This window comes from Aphanomyces invadans, assembly GCF_000520115.1.
Source record: "Aphanomyces invadans strain NJM9701 unplaced genomic scaffold supercont1.5, whole genome shotgun sequence".
Classification (NCBI taxonomy): domain Eukaryota; phylum Oomycota; class Saprolegniomycetes; order Saprolegniales; family Verrucalvaceae; genus Aphanomyces; species Aphanomyces invadans.
Window position 1 is genome coordinate 932,549 of NW_008580150.1, and position 22,670 is coordinate 955,218.

Genomic DNA, 22,670 nt, shown 5'->3' on the forward strand with positions numbered 1-22,670 from the left:
CAAGGGTCATGAGTGACGTGCACAGAGAAGCAGATCGCACCATGTCCATCGATGCGATCGGCGTCGGAAAGTGCAGCGTGTGGTGTTGGTTGGTGCTGCTCTGACTCGAGTATAGATGCATGTTGCGCTTCAGCTCGTCCTTGGACGAGAAGGACCCCATCGGGTGCCGGGTAAACAGACACTGGTAAAAGATGACGCCGAGAGCCCACATATCCGCCTTGTCGTACGATGTCCTGGCCATGCAGCTTTCCTCCGTCGACTGCATGAGGTACCACTCAGGCGGTGCGTACGACGGAGACGCGTTCACACCGACGACAATTGCGTCCGATTTGGACCGCGCCAGGTGGAAATCCGTCAGTTGCACCGTCATGGCGGTGGTATCTCGCACCAGCACGTTGCCAGGCTTTAGGTCGCCATGGGCCATGTTATGCTACATATCGACGTAAGACATGGACGTGGAATTGAATCAAGCCGTGCCTTGTGCATGAATGCCATTGCAAGGGCAAGCTGGTGCAGAATGTGTCGTGCCAAGAGTGGGGAACAAGGGCCATGAGTCTAACGGCACGGCGTGAGATGATGAGATCCAGCATCTCGTGCCTCAAGGAAATGTGCCAAATCGCACTGCAAGCATTCCATCGTCATCATCGCGTACGTCTTGTGCTCGAACGTGGTGAACGCAAATGAGTACACGGGAACTGCATATCGACTGGAATTCGCCGTCACGAGCTAAAACATGGACAGGTTGATGGCATTACATGTAGTGATCATTCGTACCTTGTGGTTGTCATACTCATTCGCCGCATATTCGATGTTGCTGCCGAGCTTCACTGCAAGAAGCGTCTGGGTAGACAAGCAGTAGGCCTGCCACACCTCCGACGAGGCCCCGCGGCCCAAGAGACGTCTTAGTTGCAGCGTACCATTCAGACAAGGAAGGTTGGCAAACTGTGATTCTACACCAGCTCGGTTACACGATGGACAATCACGTTCGTGTGACGTACGTTGCTGCAACATCACTGATCGCTTGAGCTGGAGGAAACGAATCCGCGCTGTCTACCCAGACCATGAGCTTTCGGAGCACTGCCACATGACACCTACCTTATGCGTTCTCCGTTTGTTGTCCAGGCGCTGTTGAAGGGCCCGGACAGACTCTTCGTGTTCGTTGTATTTGACAGGTTGCCGCCGTACCTGATCCATGTACAGTTCCTCGATGTCCATGTCGCGTCGCTGTCGATCCACTTCATGACCCAATGCATTCATTTCGCCCACCAACTTTTGATGTTCCTCAAGGTAGACAACGCGAAGTTGGGCAGCGTCCGGATGCACTGTCCACGTTGGGGTGTTGGACAGGTGCTTGGACGTCGACGAGCATTCATCGGCAGGTAGCGTCTTGATGATGTCAAAGACAATCTTGTCTTTTCCCTCGCCCGTCCACATCTCGACAATGTCGTCGTCCATCTCCATCGCTGTTCCTGCTACGCTGATGCGTTTCCGCCAGTTTTCTCTGAAAAGATCTCATGCCCTTCTCGATCCGGATAAAATGGCCTCCGTACTTTGCGTTTTAAGTTCTGATTGGTGCTAAACAATCCATCGAATGGACATATGCATGTACGATTGGGTTAAATTGCTTACCAAAAATTCAATACACCTTTTGCTTCGCCCCAGGAAAAAGATTGTTGGACAAGATTTGAGTGTTGCACGCCAAATATATTCCCATTGATAGCAATACAAACTTTAAGATATTTTGTAGTACCACGGGGTGAATTTTTCCGAGGTCCTCTGTAACGTTAACACGATTATATAGGAATCTCCAAAACGCTAGCTAGCGTATCCGGATGTCCACCCTTTCAAATACTGTCAAGGACGAAACAACGCCTCCGACGCACCAGAACAGGAAGCACACGGGCATTCGACGACTTGCGCTATTCTCCATGAAGCCCAACTCGATATCACCTCCAGGCTGCATGAAATGCGAGCCAATCGAAATTCACACCAAACTTGTGTTTGAGACGCAGCGACGCCAATCGTTTACACAACACACACGGATCTGCTGAAGGAGACCATCTTCCATCGGATGAGTCTGGTGTTACAACTTACTCTTTCCAAGCCCGGCGTGGAATATCGCGTCACGAATCGAGCGCACTGCGGCTGACATGGACGGTAGCGGATTGTGTCCGCCCGCCTTGAGAATATCGGACGTCATGTTGTACGTGAGACCCCACAACACGAAATCGTGCACAGGTCGAACTGCCGCAGCCGCGGCTGCATCATCGGCATACTCATGCACATGCCCATCGGGTCGGTTCAAGTAGATGCAGGGAAAGTCGATGTGCGTCATGTTCTCGAGCGTGGTTCGCTTGCTCTGTTGCCAACAGCGTGAAAACCAACAGCTATATAGTAGAGTTACCTGGCCAATGGTGTCAGGGATGTCTGTCATTTTTGGGAAGATGTACTTGGTCGGAATTTGAAGCGTTTGAATGGGCGTGCTCAGGAGAAAGTCCACGTCGACCCAGAGCACGTCGGACACTTCCTTCGCTTGCAGCACGGGGTTGAATGCTTCGTTGTGACCCAGTAGGAACACTACGCGCCTTGTGTCACCAACTAATAAGCGCAGGGTCTAGCGCACCATGAGAAGTCGCCACCGTGCGTCCATAGTACACCGGGCGGTCATCAATTCTTCCGACAACATGTGATTCGTTCAGGGTGAGGCCGATTTCTTCATGGGTTTCTCGGATTGCCGCGGCCAGTTCTGTTTCGCCATCGTTCATTCGCCCACCGGGAAACGCCATGTGGCCGCTCCATGTATCGTGTGGATTTACCTTGCGCCGAATGTATAAAAGCTGTACCTTATCTAATCGATGGTGTCACCTCGATTCATCCCACCAGGAGTAGAAGATGAACCTGGTTGTACAGGGGAATGGCGGAATATCGCAGCGACGCTGGCGCGCTACAGATCATGGAGGCGTTTCTACGTGTGCATCGAGCATATGTCGAGGAATCCAATCTACCTTGGGCGATGCAATGACCTTGCCTGGATGCCGCTGCAGCGACGACCGAAGGGTGCCGAGGAATCCCATCGACGTCGAAAGCGATGAATTCCGGATAAATTTCCCGTACATACACAACGGTTTCATGTTCAAATTGAGAGGCTTTGGTGCGAACTACTTTTCACTTGAAGTTTGTATTGATGCAAACAACCAATGAAAACCTTAACCCCTGTGTTTTTAATATGACCTGCATTCCGCTATCCATGGAAGACAGAGACGATTTCTCTTGCAGATTGGATTGCTAATGTTGGTTTCTGGGGTGCTGACGCGATCGAGACCCCCGTCATCAATGGGAAAGTGTTTGGAAAAACCATCATTCCTGGATAAAAGGATTCTTAAAAAAAAATCCTCAAGAATCGATGAAATGACACGTTCCGCATTTTCACATTTCGCCCGGCTGTGGAACATTCGCTGTCATGCACGTGTACGCTTCGTTGGTGCCGACCACTGTGCGCAGCAAAGTCGACGGGGAAGGACAAGTCCTTCTCCATGACATTCAGGTACGCAGCGACAGGCAACTATGCGAGAAGAATCGCCAGTGACGACACGTCTTCCCATAGGAACTCGAGGCGTTGCTACAAGAAGGTCGATTCGACAAGGTCGCGGGACACCAATTTCGCGCGGTGGAAACGTATTTCAGACTCAAGTACACGCTTTCACATCCATTGTCTGTGAACATTAGCCATGGCCTCGTGAAGTACGTGTTCCAATTTCGTCCTGCGCTAGAAAAGCGCGTGAAAGCGCTCAATACTGTCATGTTGGTGCTCAAGAAAACACGCAAAGCGCACCCTGAAGCACCCATACAAACTCAAATCAGTTGGGAAACTCCGTTGGACGAATGGGAAGCCAACTTCTACGCGTCCCCGCTGCCCATCCAACACTCGGCGGACGAATACGTCACCCAGTACAAGTGTACACTCGTCAAGTTTCTCGCAAAAGCTCGCACGTATTATCCCCAGGATGCGTCCCTCTGGTTCCGCCTTGCTGCTGACTTTTCTCAAACCAACGAAGAAGTGAGTTTGAAGGCCGCCGCGCAATTGTCACTTCTTTGGCCTGCGGGCGGCGACGCGGCATCCCTCGTCGGTTCAACCTGGATAGATCTCTGGGGGAACATGAATGCTCAGCCTGAGTGGGATTTCCACTGGCTTCGGCTTTTTGCGCGCGTCGTCAAGCACCAGCAGCTCTGTCAGACGTTCGACATCACCCACTGGGCCCCCCATCTACCCTTCATCTTCTCCAAGATTCAACAAGCGTTCCATCTTCCCTCCGACTTGGGTGCGACGCCTGCCAAGGGAAAGTACCCATCCGTTTTAAGTGGGTGGCACGGTGACAAAACGGCCTTGTACTACGCGTCCAAGCTGTCAGTCGAGTTGCTCGAGAACTCCCAGTGCACGCTCTCGTTGCTCCAGCGATTGCTGAGTCTCATTACGCCGTTCTATCACCCATCAAGCGCGGGAAACGCGGCGAATGGGATATCGGACTTTGTGTACTACGTGTCGGCATTTCTGTCACTACGACTCGGTCGAGAAAAAGCGCGCGGTCAAAAGCTAGTTGGCCACGACGAGCTAGTTGCCAAGCTCGTGGACCTGAGCTTCCTCGGTTTGTACTCGAAAAGCCAGAGCGTCTCGTCGAAGGCAAGCTTCACCTTTCGAAACGCCATCACGATCGTGCCGTCGCTCGCACCATCCATCGTGGAAAAGATTCTACGGGGTCTCGACCCGTCGGCGCTCAACCAAACTCACCAAGCGCCGAGCGCTATCTCAGCACTCACGGTATGTGGGCCAGCACTCCTCCGCGGAGATCTTTCGTGGACAGAACAGCACTTGCCGCTGGTGCTGCAGTGGACGTTGCCGGGTATCGACCCAAACGACGATGGCAAGACAAGCCGAACACTGCAGCTGTACAGCTCGTGGCTCATGTACCTTCCCTTGGCCGACGATACGCTCCGCTCACGCGCCTCGCCAAGCGCCGTGGCGACATCGCTAACTGCCGCCTTGGATCAGTCACAGGTGTTTGAGCCCCGCGTGATGTCTTCCGACACGTCGGACGCGCTCTGGCGCGCCGGACCCGTACTCGAGTCGTGGGTTCTCGTACTTTTGGACAGGTTATTCTTGCTGTTTCGCAACCACGACAAGCCGGCGGCGGCATCGTCGTCTGACTCGAAGAAGGGCAGTGACGCGTTTCAAGTTGCGCTGCACACACAACTCGTTTTACACCAGTTGTTTGTTCAGTTGTCGCCGCCGCTGTACAAACTCGCCCTACAGCGCGTTGTCACATTTCTCCAATCGTCATTTCTGCCTCATGCAGGCAAAGCAATCGCCGGTCTCGTCCGCGCCGCAACAAGTCCATCGCCTGAATTGGCCATTCAAAAGATTCTCCTCCCTGCGGTTGACGTCATCACCAAATCGACTTTTGGTGATCAAGAACTACTCATGCAACTGCGCCACGTCGACGGAGTCGTCGCGCGCGCGTCTGGTACCCACTTGATGCCACACAGCGCCGCGATTCGCAAAGTCCTGTCCGTCACAAGCGCCCATGCAAATGCGAAAGTTGTAAAGTTGGGGTGCAAGATTCTCCGCCACTTGCTTGGCCGACTCACGGGTACATACCAGCCCGACCACTCGAGGTCGTTGCCTCCTGCAGCTTGGACGGACGGAGTCGACAACGGCGGGCTCTCAACCGTGTATGTGGGCTTGACCACATCGTGGGGCAACGTTGACATTGTGTGGCACGAGCCGTCCGAATCAGAGCTCGTGTTTGCGGCCGAATTGCTCCAGACTTATGTCGTGGACGCTTTGACTGTTTTATCCGACTTAATGGCGGGCGGTTCAGCCAAAGATAACGCCAGGGCTTGGCGCGGGGCACTTCGAGGGATTTTGCACGCCGTGCGAGGGGCCAAGAACGTGTTGCTGGATCGATTAAGTACCGTCGACGGCCCATCGCCGATGCTACGCCAGCCGATCGAATTCATCGAGTCGACTCTGGCAAGCCATCCGGACGTTGCCGACGTCTTCTTGTCTCTGCGAGTGACGCTGCTACAGACACTCCATCACGTTCAAGCATACTGGACGGCGAAGGAGCTCCAGGCGGGTGATCCCATCCGCACTCAGAGTCTTCGCTATGTCATACGCATCCTGACCCGGCTGCTCCACCCAAGCGACGCGACCCAGCCCTCCAACAGCCAAATTCATGCCAAATGGCGCAAACTGAGCGCGCGAGATGTTGCATCGGCGGGTCTTCACTGGAAGAAACCCAAGACGGCGTCGTCGATTCCCCTCTGGCCTCGACGAATGATGCAAGACCGTGTCCTAGCCCTGTATTCGGAATTCTTGTCCTACCGCAGCTTCCAGTGGAGCCGCGCGATTCGAACTCACCCCGAGTGGTTTGTCACCCCCGGCTTGTACACGGAGGTGGTCTCAACGAGCTTAACCGATCTGCTCCAGTTGAGCCTCGTCAACGACTCAAAAACGCGCCAGGCAGCGCAGGCCAGCTTGGACGGCATGCTCAAGCGATACAGCCCATGGCTTGAGACGCAACTCCCGTTCCTCGTGGGTGTCGTGCGCACATCGACCGAGAAAGACCACGTGACTGGCGCGCTGCATGTGCTCCAGCTCGGCCGGTCGCTGCATACTGTGTGGAAGAAGTGGACGACTGTTCAAGCGCTCATGGTTGCACTGTGTCACGCGAGCGAGCCGAAGGCGCGACTGTCCAGTCCCGACGATCAAATCAAAACCCAGACGCGGGCGTTGAAGGTGTTTTTCCTGTTACTCCACACGCTCCGGGACACCAAAGGGATCGAAGGCGTCAGTTTGGACCCGTTGCTTGCGCTGGAACCGCAAATGCAGTCGCATTGGCGTCATCAACTCATGTTTCTTGCATGCTTTTTGCCATGGATTCGTACAGACACCACATTGCCGACGCCAGTTTGGCATGTCGTCCTGCGCGGAATCAGCAGCGACGTCCCCCAATTGCAACACTTTGGTCGGATCCTGCTCTCCCGCCTGTTGAAAGCCCATGCGGCGCTGTCCACCAACGGACCAGTGCCAGACTTGGTATTTGCCCCTGAGACGCTCCAAACCCTCGCGAAAGATATGGTCGCAAACCATAAGAGCTCTGCACGGTCCGCTGACGGCCAAAGTACCGACAATTCCCCCGCGCGATGGTCCCTCGGCGTGGGCGAGCTGTTCCAACTTGTGGAACAAGAGCGATTTCCCCCGTTTGCCTTGTCATTTGGACAGCTGTCGAGTGAAAACATCAACTTACATCATGTTGCACTCGTCCAGCGCTTGGCACGACAAGCTGCTGGCCGAAACATCGACCTTGCAGCGCGGTGGACACCTGGAATCGACACGTTATTGGCGGATGCGACCGATGAACGCCGCGCGTCGCTGTGCACCGTCGGAGAGATCCTTGTAGGCATTGCAACGACGACCCCGTCGTTTGCAGTCCTCCCGTGGTTGCAGACCATCTTGCCCAAGCTAAGCGTGCCGTATGCCCAAGACTGGTACGACGTCGTGCTGATTCTCACACGCCACGGCGCATCCCTCGAAGGCCTCGTCGAGTACGTCGTGAGCCAATTGGAGCTGGCGTTCCAAGATGCTGCGTCGGCGAACCACGACGGATTGAACCAAGTTCGGTGGCTAGTGTTGGTGCAGCCATTGCTGTTGAACCCGTTGCTCGCGACAGGTTCCATTGTGGCTCGCGTCCACACCGTTGCCCGCCTTGGACTCTCGCATCCGTACGAATCAGTTCGCGAGCAAGTGGGTGCCGTTCTGTACAAGCTGTCTCTTCTCGCGCAACCGACCGAGGCTGCATTGCGCCATCTCGTAGAAGGTATTTCCTTTGACGCGACGGTCGTTGTCGAAGCAGAATTGAACGCTCGCAAATCGCTGCTCAACCTGATCGCCACGTACATTCACAAGGGCGATTCGATGCACTTCTCGCCTCTCTTGGCGCTCTTTCCCGTCGTGTTTGACACGCAATCGTACCCAGAACCGGACGTGGCGCGATCGGCCCGCGCCGTCGTGGATACGCTTTCGAACAAGCTCCGGCTGTCAGATGAAGACACGTATACACGCGTCGTGGACGTGCTGGAAGCGGCGCTCTCGTCGCCGTCGTGGCGGTCCCGTGGCGCCGCGCTGCGTTTCGTCACGGTGCTCAACTTTCACCATGGGTTGCTGCAGTGGTCCAAGCCGCGGATTCAAGCAATGCTAATCTCGCGCTTCATGGACGACAAGCGTGACGTTCAAGAAATCGCCCAGTACGCGCTACGAAGTTTTGTGCGAACTCTCGACGACAGCGCCGTTGCCGCCCTCGCCACTTCCTTCCTGAACGCGGCCGCCACCGCCCGGAAGGCGCGCGTGAAGAAGGAGAAGCAGGTCAAGCGCCACCGCATCCTCATCGAACGCAACGGACCCGAGCGAGACGACTCAATCAAGAAGCTTCACGCACTTCAGGAAGAAGACGACTCTACGCGCGATGTTCAAACCGTCCAGGGATGCTTTGGCATGGGCGCGGTCGTGTTGGCGTACCCGTACTCTGTGCCGCCGTTTGTGCCGGCAGTTCTCGAGGAGCTGTCATTCCACTTGCACTTGACCGGCCGTGGGGTGTCGTACATGTCAGAAATCGTCAAGTCCGTCCTGCTCGAGTTCAAGCGGACCCATCAAGACAGCTGGCATCAAGACAAGGCCGCGTTTACGCCGACGCAGCTGGAAGCGATTCAGGATATCTTGATCTCTCCTCATTACTACTCGTAGACGCACAAGGTAGACTATGCTTGAAAATGCAATATTGGCATTGCATGTGTCGGCCGAACCAACGAATGGTCGCACGGGACTGTTCGACGCATGCAATGTGCACCGCGTGGGTCGGTCGTACGAGCCAACGCACATGGATGGCTGGTAGAAGTGTCCAAGCAACACAGTTTGATATTTTCCAACGTGGTCGACACATGTAAGGAGGACTACACTCGATCGTGGCGACACCATCATCATCCTTCTTGCGAGCACAGCACTTTGAAGGAGCACGTGAGCTTGTCGTCGACGACGAGCATGCCGCCGGCGTTGTCGAATTCGTTGCAGTAGTTGGGGGCGGAAAAAATCGTGACGAGTTTCCGACCAGCAAAGAACTCGTACCCGTCCGACACGACCTGTGCACGCACATGCGATCAAAGCGCGTTCCTATCGATGCATCGGTGGACGAGGATGCGTACTTGATGCGCGCGGCAAACAAGGTCCAAATCGTGCGTTTCCAGGAATTGCTCGACGACGTCCGCACCAAATATGTACGACACGCCGCGATCGCTCTCTGTCCACCCGTGGCTCTCGGCGTCAGGGTCGGCCCACAAGAGGTCGCAGAGTAGCCCTTCGTCCGGGATGTCTGTGGGCCGGCGAATGTTCTTGATTTGGTCCATCTTGTACAAGTCAGGGGAGAGCCCACCATGCATGCAAAAGATCTATCGCCGCCGGTTCAGCGTGTCGCCACGGGGCAGCGACGAAATCCAATGTACCTTATCGGCCACGATGGCCGCCACGGGCATGCAATTGAAGCAGTCGGCGAATGTGCGCCACAGCTTGACATTGTACCGGCGCTTGCATTCGTCGTAAAACCCTGCGGTGTTCATGACATGCACCGGTCTCTCGACATGGATCGAGGGTGTACCATATATCCGGTTGATCGACGCGCACTCGTGGTTGCCGCGCAGGAGAGACATCCGCGTGGGGTACTTGACCTTGTACGCAAAGAGGAGGCAGATGGTCTCAATGCTTTGCATGGCGCGGTCGACGTAGTCGCCGAGAAAGAGGTAGTTCTTGTCGTCGGGGAACCCGCCAATTTCAAACAACCGGAGGAGGTCTGCGTACTGACCGTGCGTGTCGCCGCAGATGATGATCGGCGCATTCAGTTCCAGCAGCATGGGCTGGCACAGAAAGATCTAGTCCCATCGATCCACGTGACAGACGTGGTGCGGGATGCCGTTGCGGCCGGCCAACGTACCGAACGGCAGCACCGGCACAGCGCGTTGATCTCGTCAATGTCGAGGTCCGTCACTTCGGTCTGAGCCGGCTTGTCCTGGACGCGCAGGAGCTTGGTGATGACCGTGTCAACCCACTTGATGTCTTCGTCCATGATCCCCCCTGCCTCGTGCAGTCCCGAACGCACACACCGAAACCACCTTTCCATGCCATCGCTATATATAGGTACATGGATAACGCACACAACCGTCGACGAGATGGACCGCCGTCGACGACCATGAGGCCACCTACATGACCTGCGTAGTCATTCGAGGTGGATATGGGACCCTCGCGGTCCCTCTGTCGCTTTATACCCTCTGTTGCGCCGTGAGCAACCTACCCGAGCAGACGTGATTACTCGCCCCCGAGGGCTCAGTTCCCTGACGCACAGCACCAGCTCTGCGCTCATCTTCAGCATGTTCCAAAGTGTGCCGATCCTTTGCTGCCGCATGCCATCCATGAAGCTGGGCGCTACCAACATGTCAACGTGTCTTCGCAGGTTGACCAGATATCGTTTCGTCAACCGAACACCATGCGACGACTGTCTCATCCTTGCGCGCTTCGCGCCGCCTTCGGAAGGCTAGCTCGTGACGCGCAGCATGTTTTCGTGAGCACCATCCTCCTTGTGAAATCCCCGCAGGATACCATGCGGACTCTTGCTCGTGGTTGGCACCCCGGATCGATCTCTGGCACAACCATTCCATCAACCAAGAAACATTTTGAACCTTATTATGGCATTTTTTATCCGGAGTACTCCGGATACCAAGTCGATCTTTTCGCAGCGTCTTACAGTATGAGGAAATTCCTCACACTTTCAAACTTCTGCCGGTCGGTGCATCCAAGACGTTCCCTTGACGCGGCGCACGCTGACTCCGTTAATATGTTTGGCTTGAACGATCTCCATCATCAGGTCATTGCGATCGTGCTCATGATCATGCTCTCCATGGACGTTGTCAAGTACGTGTGATTGCGACCCTGTCGTGATAATCGTGCTTGCGTTGTAGCCCGGTGAAAGCTGTGTGTTCCGTCGTGGGTATTGACCCATCGGTTGTGGGTTGGCTTCACGTCTTGCTTCTCCTCGGACTACTCTACAACAATATGTCGGATGTCCTCTACTTTGGCATCCGCGTGTTTTTGACGAGCATCATCTCGATCTTCTTCAAGAGCATCGAAATCGTTGGGAAAGACAACATTCCCCTCGATGGACCTGTCATTTTCACGGGCAATCATTCCAATCAATTCGTCGACGGCATGATTGTGCTCATGAACTGCTACCGAAAGGTATCGTGTCACCCTTTTCACGGCGCCTTGTTTAACTTGGGCACGCCAAGGTGGGGTTCATCATTGCTGAAAAGTCCATGCATCGCCCAGTCATTGGCACACTCGCCAAGGCTGTGGGTTGCATTCCGTTCACTCGCCCCCAAGACGAAGTTATCAAGGGGAAAGGAGTTGTGTCGATGGAACCGACGCCTGGCAACCGAAATGTGCTCGTGGGTCTTGACACGCATTTCACAGTGCAGCTTGGTCCAGGCGATCAAGTCCGCGCGAGCGGCAAGACCGTGAAAGAGTCAAGCGAACCGGTCAAAGTAGAAAAGGTGATTGACGATACGCACGTCGTTCTGTCGTCGCCCTTGCTCGACGTCTACGGAGAACCCATTGTGGTCCCCGTGTCATTCGGCATCTTCAAAAAGATCGACCAAAAGGCATCGTTCTCAGAGGTCAATACTGCGTTGCAGCATGGCCAGTGCGTTGGGATCTTCCCTGAGGGCGGGTCCCACGACCGCACTGACCTCTTGCCACTCAAGGCTGGCGTTGCGCTCATGGCGTTTGCCGCGAAGGAAAGCCACAACTTGACCGTGCCCATTGTCCCCGTCGGGCTCAATTACTTTCGTGGCCACAAGTTTCGCGGCCGCGTGGTCGTCGAGTTTGGCGCTCCAATCTCGGTCACCGCCGAGAAGCTCGACGCTTACCACCAGGACAAGCGCAAGGCGTGCAATTCGCTCCTAAACGAAGTCCAAGACGGCATGCGCAGTGTGATTGTGACGACACCTGACCACAACGTCCTCCAGGGCGTGTATGCCGCGCGTCGGCTGTTCCAGCAATCTGGCATCAAGTACAGCCCCAAGGCGACACAAGACTTGAACCGACGCTTCGCCCATGGCTATCGGATCCTCAACGCACTCCCCGAAGCGAAGGAAGACGTAGCAGATTTGAACGCTAAAATCACCGACTACCGCCGCACACTCAAGCAGCTCGGGCTGGCGGACCACCAGGTGCCCTACGTGGCCTTCCTCACACTCCACGACGTCTTAGCGTCGGCCACATACGGTCTCATCATCTTTGCACTCGCGTCAATTCCGTCGTTTGTGTTGAACGCCCCGGTCGGGCTCCTTGCGCGATATGTAGCCGCCGCTGAACAATCCAAGGCCCTGGCTGGATCGAGTGTCAAAATTGCTGCGCGCGACGTCGTCCTGTCCAAGAAGATCTCGTTCTCGGTCGTTGCCGTCCCAGTCCTCTGGCTCTTTTACACGTTCCTCCTGTTCGTGCTCACTGACTGGAAAACGTCGACGATTCTCCGCCTCACGATGTCATTCCCGCTCTTTTCATACTTTGGCGTGCGCAGCGTGGAAGCTGGCATCATCGAACTGCGAACTCTTCGTCCTCTGCTCAATCGATTGCGACCCGAGTACAAGCGTATCCAGGACGAACTGCCCGTCCGCCGCATGCAGCTCCAGAAGGACGTTCGAAAGTTTGTCAAAAAATATGCAGCGCAGCTCGGACCCCTCGCAGACCCCGCCCCCGTCGATTGGGCTGAATTCATGCATACCCACGTCAAGCACGACGATGAACACGACGCACCAGCGGTGAGGCAGCGCACGCCGAGCCAGGATGCCAAAGATGGCAAGAAAACGGTCTAAGCTGTACTAAAGACCAACTGAATGTATAAGGGCGATAGACATGGACGTGCCGAGCAAGCGCATGCGCAGTTCTATCATCGTGGCGCCGCGACGCGACATGGGTGAGGGCAGGATGCTGGATGCCGACCACTGTTTTGTCAACATGTTCCTGTCCGTTGTGTCGAAGGAAGCAAGTCAAACTCATCGAGCGTACAGACACATCGATCGTCAACAGCGCGAATCGAAATTCTGTGGCATGAGATTCGCTTAAGGCAAAGAAGCGTGCTTGTAACACCATATTGCGTGTTTCGCTGCGATGGATGTTGGATGTGGTGTGGACGGCGCCGCCGCCGCCGCTGCCCTCCGTGCAGATCGTGCTGGACGCGGCTTTTTGTGCCCTTCTTCAACGCGATTTTGATTGGTAGTTGGGAGATAGGGTTGGGGAATTTTCATTCCACTGGGAAACTTCCTAACCATTTTGGAAATGTGGAATGGGTCACGATTGTTTCCCCACTCTAGGGCCAGGAAATTTCATACATTTGACAACGATGTCAACAAAAATGGGAAGGGATTTTAGATTCTTTCGTGATTTCAGAAAATTTCCATGGAGCTGAATTCCTGGAAACGAGGAATCTTCCCTGCGCTGCGGGAATTGAAATAGGGTGGCGTCACTTCAAACTTCTCCGTGGAAGGTCCAAAGCCATCGGTGACGGCGACGGAAGAATGGGTGGGTTGAACGACTTCTCTGTTCAAGTGACAGTCCTATGGCTCCTCATGATGCTCTCCGTGGACGCCCTCAAGTACGTCGTCCCTCGTGAAACTTTGACCGCGTCAACAATATGCTGATCAAAATGTACTGCAGTCCTGTCAAGGCGATCTCGAGCTTCCTCGATTTGGACAGCAACTTGTTCGGGCTACTCAACTTTGTTGTCCTGTTGGGAGTGCTATACCACAACCTGTCGGACGTGATCTACTTTTGCGTGCGCATTTTCCTCAACAGCGTGCTCTCGATCTTCTTCAAAAGCATTGAAATTGTCGGCAAGGACAATATCCCCCGCGATGGTCCTGTCATCTTCACGGGGAACCACACCAATCAGTTCGTCGACGGTATTGTGGTCATGATGAACTCATTCCGCAAGGTGAGTTCCTTTCCTCATCTGCATCGGTGTCTGTTCTCCATCAACGTTCGTCCATTCCTAGGTTGGGTTTCTCACCGCTGAAAAATCCATGAGACTTCCTGTAGTCGGCCACATCGCCAAAGCGATGGGATGTCTTCCTATTGTTCGGCCACAGGACGCTGTCGTGGTAGGCGTTGGTCGAGTCTACATGGAGTCGTCCTCCGCCGACGACAACTCGTTTGTCCTTGTCGGTGAAGGCACTTCGTTCACTCGCGACGTCGCTCCCGGCGATCAAGTCCGTGCAAATGGCAAGATTGTCAAAGAGTCGGGGGCTCCCGTCAAGGTCGAAAACGTAGTGGACGACACCCACGCCGTGTTAGCTTCGCCGCTTCTAGACCGCTCCGGCGCCGTCGTCACGTCGGCCAAACCGACCGAATTCGGCGTGTTCAAGAAGATTGACCAGAGCACGACGTTTACCGAAGTGTACACGGCTCTCAAGCGTGGTGAATGCGTCGGCATTTTCCCGGAAGGCGGGTCGCACGACCGCACGGACCTGTTGCCGCTCAAAGCGGGCGTGGCGCTCATGGCGTTTGGGGCCAAGGATCGATACCACATCACGGTACCAGTCGTGCCGGTGGGCCTCAACTACTTCCGTGGCCACCGCTTTCGCGGTCGCGTCGTCATCGAGTTTGGTGAACCGATCGCTGTCACGAACGAAGCCATGGACGAGTACAAGGCCGACAAGCGAAAGGCGTGCAACGCGTTCCTGACTGCCGTCGAAGAAGGCATGCGCAGCGTGATCGTGACCGCGCCCGACTACAACGTGCTTCAGCTCGTGTACACGGCGCGCCGTCTGTGGCAGCCATCGGGAGTCAAGCTCACACCCAAGGACACGCAGGACCTGAATCGACGGTTCGCGGAAGCGTACAAGATTCTAAAGGACGCACAGACCGCTCAGGAGGACTTGACTCAACTGGCGCTCAAGCTGGACGAGTACCGCAAGAGCCTCAACCTGATGGGCCTGAAGGACCACCAGGTGCCTCACATTGCGTGGTGGAGCGTCCACGATGTGCTCGCGTCGGCCATCTACGGCGTCGTCATATTTGGCTTGGCATCGATTCCGTCGTTTGTGCTGAACGCGCCGGTCGGTCTCGTTGCGCGATACGTTGCGCGCGCCGAGCAGACCAAGGCGTTGGCGGGGTCGAATGTCAAGATTGCCGCGCGGGACGTGATTCTGTCCAAGAAGATCTCGTTCTCGATGGTGGCTGTCCCGACCCTCTGGCTCTTCTACACACTCCTGGCAATTCTCCTGACGAACTGGCGCTGGAGCAGCATCTTCCTTCTCACGGCGTCGTTCCCGCTCTTTTCGTACTTTGGCGTGCGCTCGGTACGTCATTCTTGCGATCTGGCATCGTTCACGACGACGGTAGGTCGAAGCCGGCATCATCGAGCTCAAGACGTTGCGCCCACTGTTTTACCGCCTGCAGCCCAAATACCGCAAGATTCAGGACGAACTGCCGCAACGGCGCGCACGGTTGCAAATGGAAGTGCGCATGTTTGTCAAAAAGTACGCCCCGATCCTCGGTCCGTTGACGGATCCGTCGCCAATCGACTGGTCGGCGTACATGCATGCGCGTCGAGCCAAGGGCGATGTCGAGGAGGAAGAGCCAGTCCCGGAAACACCAACGATCACGACAGAACAAGAATTTAACGGATTCCTCCGAGCGCACAAGACGCCGTCCATGATCAACCTCGGCAGCTTGGACACGGAGGCCGGTGCTCCATCGTTGTCGACATCTCCTGCGACCACATTGCGTCCCGAAGACAAAAAGTCCGTCTAGCACATCAAGTTGAATATGAAAAGCAGTAGTGTACTTTGTCGGAGTCGGTTGCATGGGCAGTGCTACCGCGCGGACCCGACTCCATGGGCAGAACATGTCGCCGAAAAAGCCTCATAGGCGACAGTAGAATGGCTCGAGGGATCTCTGTGGAGGCCTTGTCGCTGTGTTCGCGAGGTGGGCACACGGCAGCCAGCTCGCTGAAGTGTCTACACAGCACCTGCACAGAGCCTCCACTGCGATGACACTGCAGGAATGGCGGAATCGCCGTTGCGCAGAGCGCCAGTCCACGGCGAAATCAATCCGGATATACACATTTGAAACGTTGTATGAACGTTTCAAATGAGTTTTAAATACTATGTACGACCTCTTGGCTCAGAACCCGATGGCCAGATCTCGCGCACGTCACAAGGTTGCGAGCGCGTACCACGGCCAACTCGACTCTACGTTGCGATGCCTACATGTATACATCTGCATTCTATCGAGGATGTATGGTGCTTCATAGGCTGTGTTTGGAATATTTTAAAAACATTTTGAAACACAACGTGATAAAGAACGTTCGAAGCACGACAGGACATTTCCAGAACGTGACAATGTTTATCCGGACAACGGAAGAAGGATGCCATTTTGCGACTTGTGCGTGCGACAGCATGGAGGAGGGAGTGCACGCAATGGCCGACGAGGGCGCAGAAACGTCCGCTGTGATGCGAGTGAACCTCAAGTTCATCGACGAGGTTGCAATCGGGATGACGGTGGAGCGCGGCATCCGCATTGATGCATTGAAGGCTCAAATATGTGAAGTTAAAGGCACCGCCGCCGCGACGCAGCGACTGATTTACAAAGGCAAGGTCCTCAGAGATAACATGCATCTTCACGACTACAACTTCAAGGACGGCGACACGGTACACGTGGTGGTAACTCCGCCACGACCGATCACCATAACAACACTCGCCACCCCAACAAACAGTGTTCCCGACCCAACCGCGAGCAACGCCACCGAGGACGCCCAGCCCGGCACCTCTCTCGTCGTGGTACCCTCAGCGCCCGTCGATATGCTTGCAATGGAGGAATCTGCCCCGATATCAACAATTGTGTGGTCCCGGCCCGGTATTCGTCGATTACCCCGCCACCGTATCGATGAGCTACTCGTTCAAGCCACGGGTCTCCGTCAAGCTGCCGAACGCCTCTCCGAGGCCACAACTTCGCTATCCCATTCACCACTGGCGTCAAGTTTGAGTGCATTTAGCAATGCTCTTCTGGTTCTAGCACGCCAGGTGTCGATGCTCGTGCAAACTATCGAAGCAGGGCGCGGCGTTGGCGACGATTCGGCCTTGACGCAAAGTATCACTGACGCCGTGGACCTACTTCGTCAACTTGAAACGATTGCTCCGTCGGTCCGCGACGTGCTATCCACGGCCTTGGCTCCACCGGAAGACGCCACCACCACCATATCCTTGATACAACTCGTCCCCTCCTCGGCCGGCGGATCTACCCAAGGGAATATATCGGGCATCAACATCATGATGGCGTTGCTACAAGCTCTGGGCAACACTTTGAGAGGGTCGGCGCAACCAAATTCCGTCGCAAATGCTCCACGTGTCAGTGACGCCGCCATCACTCCTACCATCACGGTAGGCCCTAGCCAAGTCCAGCCACAACCAGAACCGTCCCCATCCTTCAGTGATGCCCGGACGCCGATGCTGGGAGCAGACACTCCGCTCTCTGCCCTGCTCGATTTGGTAGGAGTAATCTATGTTGATCTGGTGCGACATCGTCGTGACTCGTGGCTGTGAAGGTATTTTCCCACATCCAGTCCGTGTTCAGCTCGCATCTTTTGGAGCGTCATCGGTTGCATGAGCTACCGACTGAATGCCTGGAAACGCTTCATGTACCTCTTCGGCGGGTGTTACGGAGGGCATTGGGCTTTGTCGACGACGTAAGTTCGCTGATCCAAAGAGAGGTCTCAAACGTGCTCTGTGCAGACCGCGCCATCGCATTTGCCCAAGCGCTGCAAAGTTTGGGCCCGAGCCGCGGCGCGACAGTTCCAGTTGTGGCTGGTGCGTGTTTTGAAACGAGAGCGAGGCGGCGCTAAGTCGTTGGATGGTGTGATGGCGTAGAGTGAGGCCACGATGAACATTCGGCGGGGTCCCGTCCGTCGAGAATTCACGGATGGGTCCATGCACATCCCGCTGTTTCAGGCGCTGGTGATCGTCGTGTTGTCAAGCAGGTCGTCGGCGGATTTTGCGACCGATCTGCGGTTCGTAGCCTTTGTCGTGGAACTGAAAGTTGACGATGAAACTAGACGATGGGGCTGGCGCAGTGTGTCGAATCTCCTGCACGCGTTGGTGGTTCAGCTCGACATGGTCGACGAGCCGCACGCTTCCACCGATGGGCTGGCGATGACGGTGATCGAGCGTATCGTGCGGAAGGTACGAAGCATTGGTTTTGCCCTGGATGGAAAGCAGCAGAATGCTGACGGGTTGTTGGGTAGCTGACGGACGTGGCGCGCGACAACGGCGTGTTGGGCGATTCCGGCCTCGGAGTCGTTCGCCACGTAATTGTGTCGGTCGCTCGCGAGTGTTTGGAGGCGCAAGCACACCACGTGTCGGCGCTTGTTGAGCCGCATGTGTAAACCAACTGAAGCATCACCCCGTTAGTCTGCTGTAGTACGTATTGGAAATCGAGTCGACTTGTATCTGCCTGAGTGTTCCATGACGGTGGTATGCCATGCGATGGTTCTAGTTCTTGAAGGAGCCGACGACGCCAGCGGTACGTGCACTCGCAGCACATTGTCGACGTGGGCCACTCGTGGGTTTGTGGCACATACCAGCCATGAAATCGACATGGAGTTTCAACGACAGCGCCGACGAGTCTGCAGTGATGTCGAGGTGGCCAGCCTCTCCCCCTAGCTACGAGAATCGTGATGAGGTCACCATCTGCAAGCAGGGACAAAAAGTTGGCACCGAGATGCGCGTTCCAACTTCGTGTCCCAGCTTGCTGATCGCCGCGCCGCCATCGTCTTGCGCGTCATGCGCTTGAGTCCGTTCGTCAAGTCGACCTGTTACATGGTTTCAATTCAACGCAAGCGTTCACCACCATGGCAAATCGGGCGTAGCCAGTCCGTTGGACAACGCAATGGAGGTTCCAGCCGTGTGCCCCGCAAGCGTGTCGTCGGCGGCCCAGGGGTGCACTCGAATTGAATGCATGCAAATCGCCACGCTGTCGGCCATCCGTCGCCACCGAAAACCGCTGCTTCACGCACAAGAATCCTTGCGGCATGGTGCCGAGGCTTTCAGAGTCATGTGACGTAGGGTGCTTTGATGCTAGGCGCAATTGCCCAACGCGGCCAGGTTTATTGCACGAACCAAGTCAAGCCATTAGTCGCCCCCATGCGCCAAACTAGCGTCCGACGTCAAGTGTGCCGCCGATACTTCGCCAGAGTGCTGCGGTCGCAGCGCTTCCACGGCACGAACTCCCAGCTCCGTAAAAACCGGGCATCCCCATGCGGCCATCGAACAGAACAGGCCACGCAAACGTTGGCCCATCGAATGGTCGAATCTGTGCTTGGCAATCGCGAGGACCGCGTTTCATGCAGCGATGGCATCAAGCTGCCATGAGTGGTGCATTCGTCGCCCATGTCCGACGACCTGCAGGCGGTTATCATCAACGGCATGGAGAGTGTCTTGGCTATCGATCCCGATCTTTTGAAACTCTACTGCAATCGTCGAGGACGAGTTGGAAGCGCCAGCCATGGCACTCGAAAGGTTGGATTCGTTTTCAAACTGCAGCGCCACGTGCTGCTGTACGTCATGGAGTCCACGACGGCCCCTCGAGTTCATGCCATGCACATCGAATGGAACGACGGGCGGGAGTTCGAGTAGCAAGGCCAAGTCCGCGCCTGTCGGTGTGGTGTGCACTTGGTAAACGGTGCTATCATGGGAGAAGTTCAACATGGTGTAATGCATGCTCGCACTTGGAGTCCTACATGCGCCTGCAGCCACCCAGGCGAATGACATCGCAAGCTACGACGACAAACGAATGGATGCTGGCACACAAGGCGTTGTGCGTCGTCCCCTTCGAGTGCTCTCAAACGCTTCGACCTTGACGCTGTGGGATTTTAACCCCACACAAAATCGACAGCCGTGAAAGAATCTTCGATTCTTCAACAAGCCCCTGCGAATACCTACCTCCAAGTGGTTCGTCGCGTGGCGAACGATGTGCAGTTGCATGCGCTGCGTGGACGTCTTGCGTTGCGATGACTCGAGTTTGTGTCGAAAGCGCCAAGAAGGAAAGATGCCCTCGAGCTTGGAAATGTCATTGCCGCTGGTCACGCTGCTCTCGTACTCGTCGCAGCACCCCAACCCGATCGTTTCGTGGCCCGTGCTACGTGCAGGGCAACCCTATCCATCAACTACTGATTTCTCTCGAATTTTTCCACTCACCCGACATCGACAAAATACTCGCCGGCACTTCGCGAGTCCATGAGCCAGCTCAGCAAGGACAAGTCGAACGGGAGAATGACCTCTCCTTCGGCAAGATGGAAGGGCGACCCACAATTCGACTGGGCTTTCTGGGCTTGGTACACCTACGAATCATGGAAAACAACGGATCCCGAAACAAGCAAGCACACGCTGGTCACGTACGTCAAAGTGCATGATAGCACTCAAGGCGTCCAGCATCAGCGGTTCGTGCGCACACCACTTCCAGCACTGGGCGGACCCGTTGGACAAGTCAGTAGCGAATGGATTATGGATGGTCTCAAAATGTGGTGGTGGCACCTTGTACTTGTCGAGATCGGGAAACTGCGAGTTTTGCTGCAGGAAGCCACCCATGGTCGTGGTCCAGAGGAAACGACAGTTCATGCACGACTATTGCCAGAGACTACTTCGAGGGGACAAGATTATGACGGGGGCGTTTACAAGAGTACTTGTTGGCGTATGCCGGTAGCTCGGTCATGAGTTGGTGAACCAAGTTGAGGACGTAGCGTCTGCCGTTTTGCGACTCCTCGCCTTCATGGGAGGCCAAGTGGAACGAGACAACTTCTGGTCGGTTCTGAATAATGTGTGCGGCCAGCGCTGTGAGGGGCCATAGCGTCGAATTCGTTTTACGAGCGTCGGTCGACGGTTTGCTTACTCGTGAAGCCCCCATTCTTGTCCGCAGGAGCCTTGCGTCGCCGTGCTACCATGCGAGCCATTCAATCGACGAAAGCAATTGAACAGACGACGATGGAGATATATACCTGTGACTGGAATGAAAACCGCGAGAGCAAACTGCATCAACCATGTCCATGACCAAGAACATGGCTCCGACAGAGTTCTGAATCCACGTGAAGAGCCTCGCTTGTTGGCCTTCTTGGTCGAGACCAACACGGCCGTTTAGCACCGCAATGAGCTGTTCCTGTCGAGTGGCATCTCGCGCTTCATGGATGGTCCATGGAGTAGTGTGGAACGAGCTCACACCCGTCATATCGAGCCACTGGATGCGGCAAATGCTCAGCGGGATTTCGCATTGCCGGATCGAGGTATGACGACGACCCCGTACACTTTGCACACAGTCTGGGTCCAAATCTGGGCGGTCCACGTCGAAAACCCCACGATTTGGACCGAAATTTGGTCCAAATCGCGGTTTCAAAGCCAAAAAGTGCACGATTTGGACTCGAAATCGGCCCCAAGTGGGGGCAATGTCCGTGACAATGTTACTTGTTGCGATTAGGAGGCGTCGAGCACACCATCAGGGGCGCAAAGCTGAGGCCGATGGTCATGGCGAGCGAAATCTTGTTGAGACACACAACGTGCGGTCGACCGATCCTGCTTGGCGTGATGAAGAGCACTGACTTGCCAGAGTAGAGCTCGTCGGTCCAGTGCAGAGCTTCGAGTTGGTCGTCCTCTTCGGCCTCAATCTGCGCCTTCGTCCGGGGGTGCTGCGACTGCTGGTACCCTAGGAAGCCTTGCGCCACCAGGTCTCGGTAAAGCGCTTGGCCTAGCGTCGCATACATTTCACCGTAACTAAGAATGTATCACGATGGCCCCACGCTGTTGAAGGACGCGTTCCATACGTCCGGCGAGAACGCAGTGACATCAGCGCTGTAACCCTTCAAGGTAGACACTGGATTCGGGCCGCCGCTTTCCCTGCCGTGTTGAAAAATGCAGTCGCGGAGATCGAATAAGGGCAAGTTTGCAATGGATGCTCGCAATCCACGACGAGCACGGGAAAGATGCGGAGCCCGAGCTGACCCGCAAAACAGCGACCGATCGGCTGCGTGCGCGATCGGGTTCGATGTACCTCTGGCGACTTCGTCGAGGCAGTCCCCGCCATTGCGTCGTACAACGCGTGGTGACATCAGCAGCGTCCGAACTCCATGGCTTCTATTGCGTACTGGAGGTCCTCGGAAATATCCGTTTCCCAGTCGCATCCTGTACAAGACGTCCTATGGACCAAGGTGTCAGGGAATCCGCCACCTGCAGCAAGCTGCTCCGTACTCGGCCCACATGTAATGCCCTCGGCACTACCCACGCACACGCGATCTAGTTTGGCTGCACTTTGCACACCAAGATGCATCAAAATAGGTCGTACGTTCTTCCTTGAGCGTCATAGCCATGAGTTGGTAAGAGTCATGATCGTCTACATCAAACAGGTTCGTCATGCCGAAGCAGTTTGTGTACGCGAGACGAATACGGACAATTCTGGACGGTTGTTGCCAGCGAGCGACATCAACGCAGAGCCAGGATGATAGACACCGGCACCGAGCTCTGGGAAGACGTGT

The 22,670-nt window shown here is 55.5% G+C and overlaps 10 protein-coding genes across 16 annotated transcripts; 4 read left to right on the forward strand and 6 right to left on the reverse strand.

Annotated features, from left to right (window-relative positions):
- Nucleotides 1-129: 129 nt before the first annotated feature.
- Nucleotides 130-1,461, reverse strand: H310_03332 (hypothetical protein; the record flags this gene model as incomplete). Its single annotated transcript, XM_008867143.1, has 7 exons — nt 130-181; nt 228-430; nt 543-555; nt 623-726; nt 775-950; nt 999-1,050; nt 1,096-1,461. 7 exons carry the CDS (start codon nt 1,459-1,461, stop codon nt 130-132), a joined length of 966 nt encoding a protein of 321 aa, XP_008865365.1.
- A 571-nt stretch (nt 1,462-2,032) lies between these two features.
- Nucleotides 2,033-3,090, reverse strand: H310_03333 (hypothetical protein). The gene is made up of 5 exons (XM_008867144.1): nt 3,006-3,090; nt 2,899-2,944; nt 2,624-2,848; nt 2,405-2,577; nt 2,033-2,359 (listed from the first exon to the last, which is right to left on the reverse strand). The coding sequence occupies exons 1-5, from the start codon at nt 3,072-3,074 to the stop codon at nt 2,084-2,086; spliced, it is 789 nt and encodes a 262-aa protein (XP_008865366.1). The 5' UTR covers nt 3,075-3,090; the 3' UTR covers nt 2,033-2,083.
- Nucleotides 3,091-3,437: 347 nt separating this feature from the next.
- Nucleotides 3,438-9,049, forward strand: H310_03334 (hypothetical protein). The gene is made up of 2 exons (XM_008867145.1): nt 3,438-3,544; nt 3,605-9,049. Exons 1-2 carry the CDS (start codon nt 3,461-3,463, stop codon nt 8,798-8,800), a joined length of 5,280 nt encoding a protein of 1,759 aa, XP_008865367.1. The 5' UTR covers nt 3,438-3,460; the 3' UTR covers nt 8,801-9,049.
- Nucleotides 8,944-10,748, reverse strand: H310_03335. 2 transcript variants are annotated; one of them, XM_008867146.1, is made up of 6 exons: nt 10,369-10,748; nt 10,038-10,302; nt 9,705-9,975; nt 9,553-9,653; nt 9,256-9,498; nt 8,944-9,192 (listed from the first exon to the last, which is right to left on the reverse strand). In XM_008867146.1, the coding sequence occupies exons 1-6, from the start codon at nt 10,602-10,604 to the stop codon at nt 9,034-9,036; spliced, it is 1,275 nt and encodes a 424-aa protein (XP_008865368.1). In that variant the 5' UTR covers nt 10,605-10,748; the 3' UTR covers nt 8,944-9,033. The 2 variants fall into 2 exon arrangements, with proteins under 2 accessions (XP_008865368.1, XP_008865369.1); XM_008867147.1 differs by having other exon boundaries at nt 10,038-10,748.
- Nucleotides 10,749-10,759: 11 nt separating this feature from the next.
- H310_03336 lies at nt 10,760-13,248 on the forward strand. 2 transcript variants are annotated; one of them, XM_008867148.1, is made up of 4 exons: nt 10,760-11,011; nt 11,059-11,335; nt 11,386-12,918; nt 13,003-13,125. In XM_008867148.1, the coding sequence occupies exons 1-4, from the start codon at nt 10,848-10,850 to the stop codon at nt 13,075-13,077; spliced, it is 2,049 nt and encodes a 682-aa protein (XP_008865370.1). In that variant the 5' UTR covers nt 10,760-10,847; the 3' UTR covers nt 13,078-13,125. The 2 variants fall into 2 exon arrangements, with proteins under 2 accessions (XP_008865370.1, XP_008865371.1); XM_008867149.1 differs by having other exon boundaries at nt 11,386-13,248.
- Nucleotides 13,249-13,634: 386 nt separating this feature from the next.
- On the forward strand, nt 13,635-16,006 carry H310_03337 (hypothetical protein). The gene is made up of 4 exons (XM_008867150.1): nt 13,635-13,751; nt 13,814-14,090; nt 14,152-15,456; nt 15,500-16,006. The coding sequence occupies exons 1-4, from the start codon at nt 13,675-13,677 to the stop codon at nt 15,908-15,910; spliced, it is 2,070 nt and encodes a 689-aa protein (XP_008865372.1). The 5' UTR covers nt 13,635-13,674; the 3' UTR covers nt 15,911-16,006.
- Nucleotides 16,007-16,545: 539 nt separating this feature from the next.
- On the forward strand, nt 16,546-19,258 carry H310_03338 (hypothetical protein). 3 transcript variants are annotated; one of them, XM_008867152.1, is made up of 7 exons: nt 16,546-17,646; nt 17,703-17,843; nt 17,890-17,964; nt 18,025-18,164; nt 18,210-18,336; nt 18,399-18,795; nt 18,854-19,258. In XM_008867152.1, the coding sequence occupies exons 1-6, from the start codon at nt 16,558-16,560 to the stop codon at nt 18,537-18,539; spliced, it is 1,713 nt and encodes a 570-aa protein (XP_008865374.1). In that variant the 5' UTR covers nt 16,546-16,557; the 3' UTR covers nt 18,540-18,795; nt 18,854-19,258. The 3 variants fall into 3 exon arrangements, with proteins under 3 accessions (XP_008865374.1, XP_008865375.1, XP_008865373.1); XM_008867153.1 differs by having other exon boundaries at nt 18,399-18,573; nt 18,650-19,258; XM_008867151.1 differs by having other exon boundaries at nt 18,399-19,258.
- A 260-nt stretch (nt 19,259-19,518) lies between these two features.
- H310_03339 (hypothetical protein) lies at nt 19,519-21,045 on the reverse strand. 3 transcript variants are annotated; one of them, XM_008867156.1, is made up of 5 exons: nt 20,686-21,045; nt 20,551-20,616; nt 20,350-20,492; nt 19,893-20,290; nt 19,801-19,837 (listed from the first exon to the last, which is right to left on the reverse strand). In XM_008867156.1, exons 1-4 carry the CDS (start codon nt 20,767-20,769, stop codon nt 19,930-19,932), a joined length of 654 nt encoding a protein of 217 aa, XP_008865378.1. In that variant the 5' UTR covers nt 20,770-21,045; the 3' UTR covers nt 19,801-19,837; nt 19,893-19,929. The 3 variants fall into 3 exon arrangements, with proteins under 3 accessions (XP_008865376.1, XP_008865378.1, XP_008865377.1); XM_008867155.1 differs by having other exon boundaries at nt 20,551-21,045; XM_008867154.1 differs by having other exon boundaries at nt 19,519-20,290; nt 20,551-21,045.
- Nucleotides 21,046-21,602: 557 nt separating this feature from the next.
- Nucleotides 21,603-21,902, reverse strand: H310_03340 (hypothetical protein; the record flags this gene model as incomplete). The annotated part of the gene is made up of 1 exon (XM_008867157.1): nt 21,603-21,902. One exon carries the CDS (start codon nt 21,900-21,902, stop codon nt 21,603-21,605), a length of 300 nt encoding a protein of 99 aa, XP_008865379.1.
- Nucleotides 21,903-21,923: 21 nt separating this feature from the next.
- On the reverse strand, nt 21,924-22,319 carry H310_03341 (hypothetical protein; the record flags this gene model as incomplete). The annotated part of the gene is made up of 1 exon (XM_008867158.1): nt 21,924-22,319. The coding sequence occupies one exon, from the start codon at nt 22,317-22,319 to the stop codon at nt 21,924-21,926; it is 396 nt and encodes a 131-aa protein (XP_008865380.1).
- Between the last annotated feature and the right edge of the window lie 351 nt (nt 22,320-22,670).

Excerpts from the sequence above, each read along its gene's own strand:
- H310_03336 (XM_008867148.1), top strand. The coding sequence starts at position 10,848 with ATGAGGAAATTCCTCACACTTTCAAACTTCTGCCGGTCGGTGCATCCA. Across the intron at positions 11,012-11,058 it reads CTCTCCATGGACGTTGTCAA|CCCGGTGAAAGCTGTGTGTT; the intron begins GTACGTGTGATT and ends CTTGCGTTGTAG. Across the intron at positions 11,336-11,385 it reads TCATGAACTGCTACCGAAAG|GTGGGGTTCATCATTGCTGA; the intron begins GTATCGTGTCAC and ends GGGCACGCCAAG.
- H310_03334 (XM_008867145.1), top strand. The coding sequence starts at position 3,461 with ATGCACGTGTACGCTTCGTTGGTGCCGACCACTGTGCGCAGCAAAGTC. Across the intron at positions 3,545-3,604 it reads TCCTTCTCCATGACATTCAG|GAACTCGAGGCGTTGCTACA; the intron begins GTACGCAGCGAC and ends GTCTTCCCATAG.
- H310_03339 (XM_008867154.1), bottom strand. The coding sequence starts at position 20,769 with ATGAACTGTCGTTTCCTCTGGACCACGACCATGGGTGGCTTCCTGCAG. Across the intron at positions 20,493-20,550 it reads GTGCTATCATGCACTTTGAC|GTGTACCAAGCCCAGAAAGC; the intron begins GTACGTGACCAG and ends CATGATTCGTAG. Across the intron at positions 20,291-20,349 it reads GAGTATTTTGTCGATGTCGG|CACGGGCCACGAAACGATCG; the intron begins GTGAGTGGAAAA and ends CCCTGCACGTAG.
- H310_03338 (XM_008867151.1), top strand. The coding sequence starts at position 16,558 with ATGGAGGAGGGAGTGCACGCAATGGCCGACGAGGGCGCAGAAACGTCC. Across the intron at positions 17,844-17,889 it reads CATTGGGCTTTGTCGACGAC|ACCGCGCCATCGCATTTGCC; the intron begins GTAAGTTCGCTG and ends TGCTCTGTGCAG. Across the intron at positions 18,165-18,209 it reads GATTTTGCGACCGATCTGCG|ACGATGGGGCTGGCGCAGTG; the intron begins GTTCGTAGCCTT and ends CGATGAAACTAG.
- H310_03335 (XM_008867146.1), bottom strand. The coding sequence starts at position 10,604 with ATGAGACAGTCGTCGCATGGTGTTCGGTTGACGAAACGATATCTGGTC. Across the intron at positions 9,976-10,037 it reads TGTGCCGGTGCTGCCGTTCG|ATCTTTCTGTGCCAGCCCAT; the intron begins GTACGTTGGCCG and ends CGATGGGACTAG. Across the intron at positions 9,193-9,255 it reads TTGTTTGCCGCGCGCATCAA|GTCGTGTCGGACGGGTACGA; the intron begins GTACGCATCCTC and ends GTGCGTGCACAG.
- H310_03333 (XM_008867144.1), bottom strand. The coding sequence starts at position 3,074 with ATGGGATTCCTCGGCACCCTTCGGTCGTCGCTGCAGCGGCATCCAGGC. Across the intron at positions 2,945-3,005 it reads AGGTCATTGCATCGCCCAAG|CGCGCCAGCGTCGCTGCGAT; the intron begins GTAGATTGGATT and ends CATGATCTGTAG. Across the intron at positions 2,849-2,898 it reads CCATTCCCCTGTACAACCAG|ATAAGGTACAGCTTTTATAC; the intron begins GTTCATCTTCTA and ends ACCATCGATTAG.
- H310_03337 (XM_008867150.1), top strand. The coding sequence starts at position 13,675 with ATGGGTGGGTTGAACGACTTCTCTGTTCAAGTGACAGTCCTATGGCTC. Across the intron at positions 14,091-14,151 it reads TGATGAACTCATTCCGCAAG|GTTGGGTTTCTCACCGCTGA; the intron begins GTGAGTTCCTTT and ends GTCCATTCCTAG. Across the intron at positions 15,457-15,499 it reads CGTACTTTGGCGTGCGCTCG|GTCGAAGCCGGCATCATCGA; the intron begins GTACGTCATTCT and ends CGACGACGGTAG.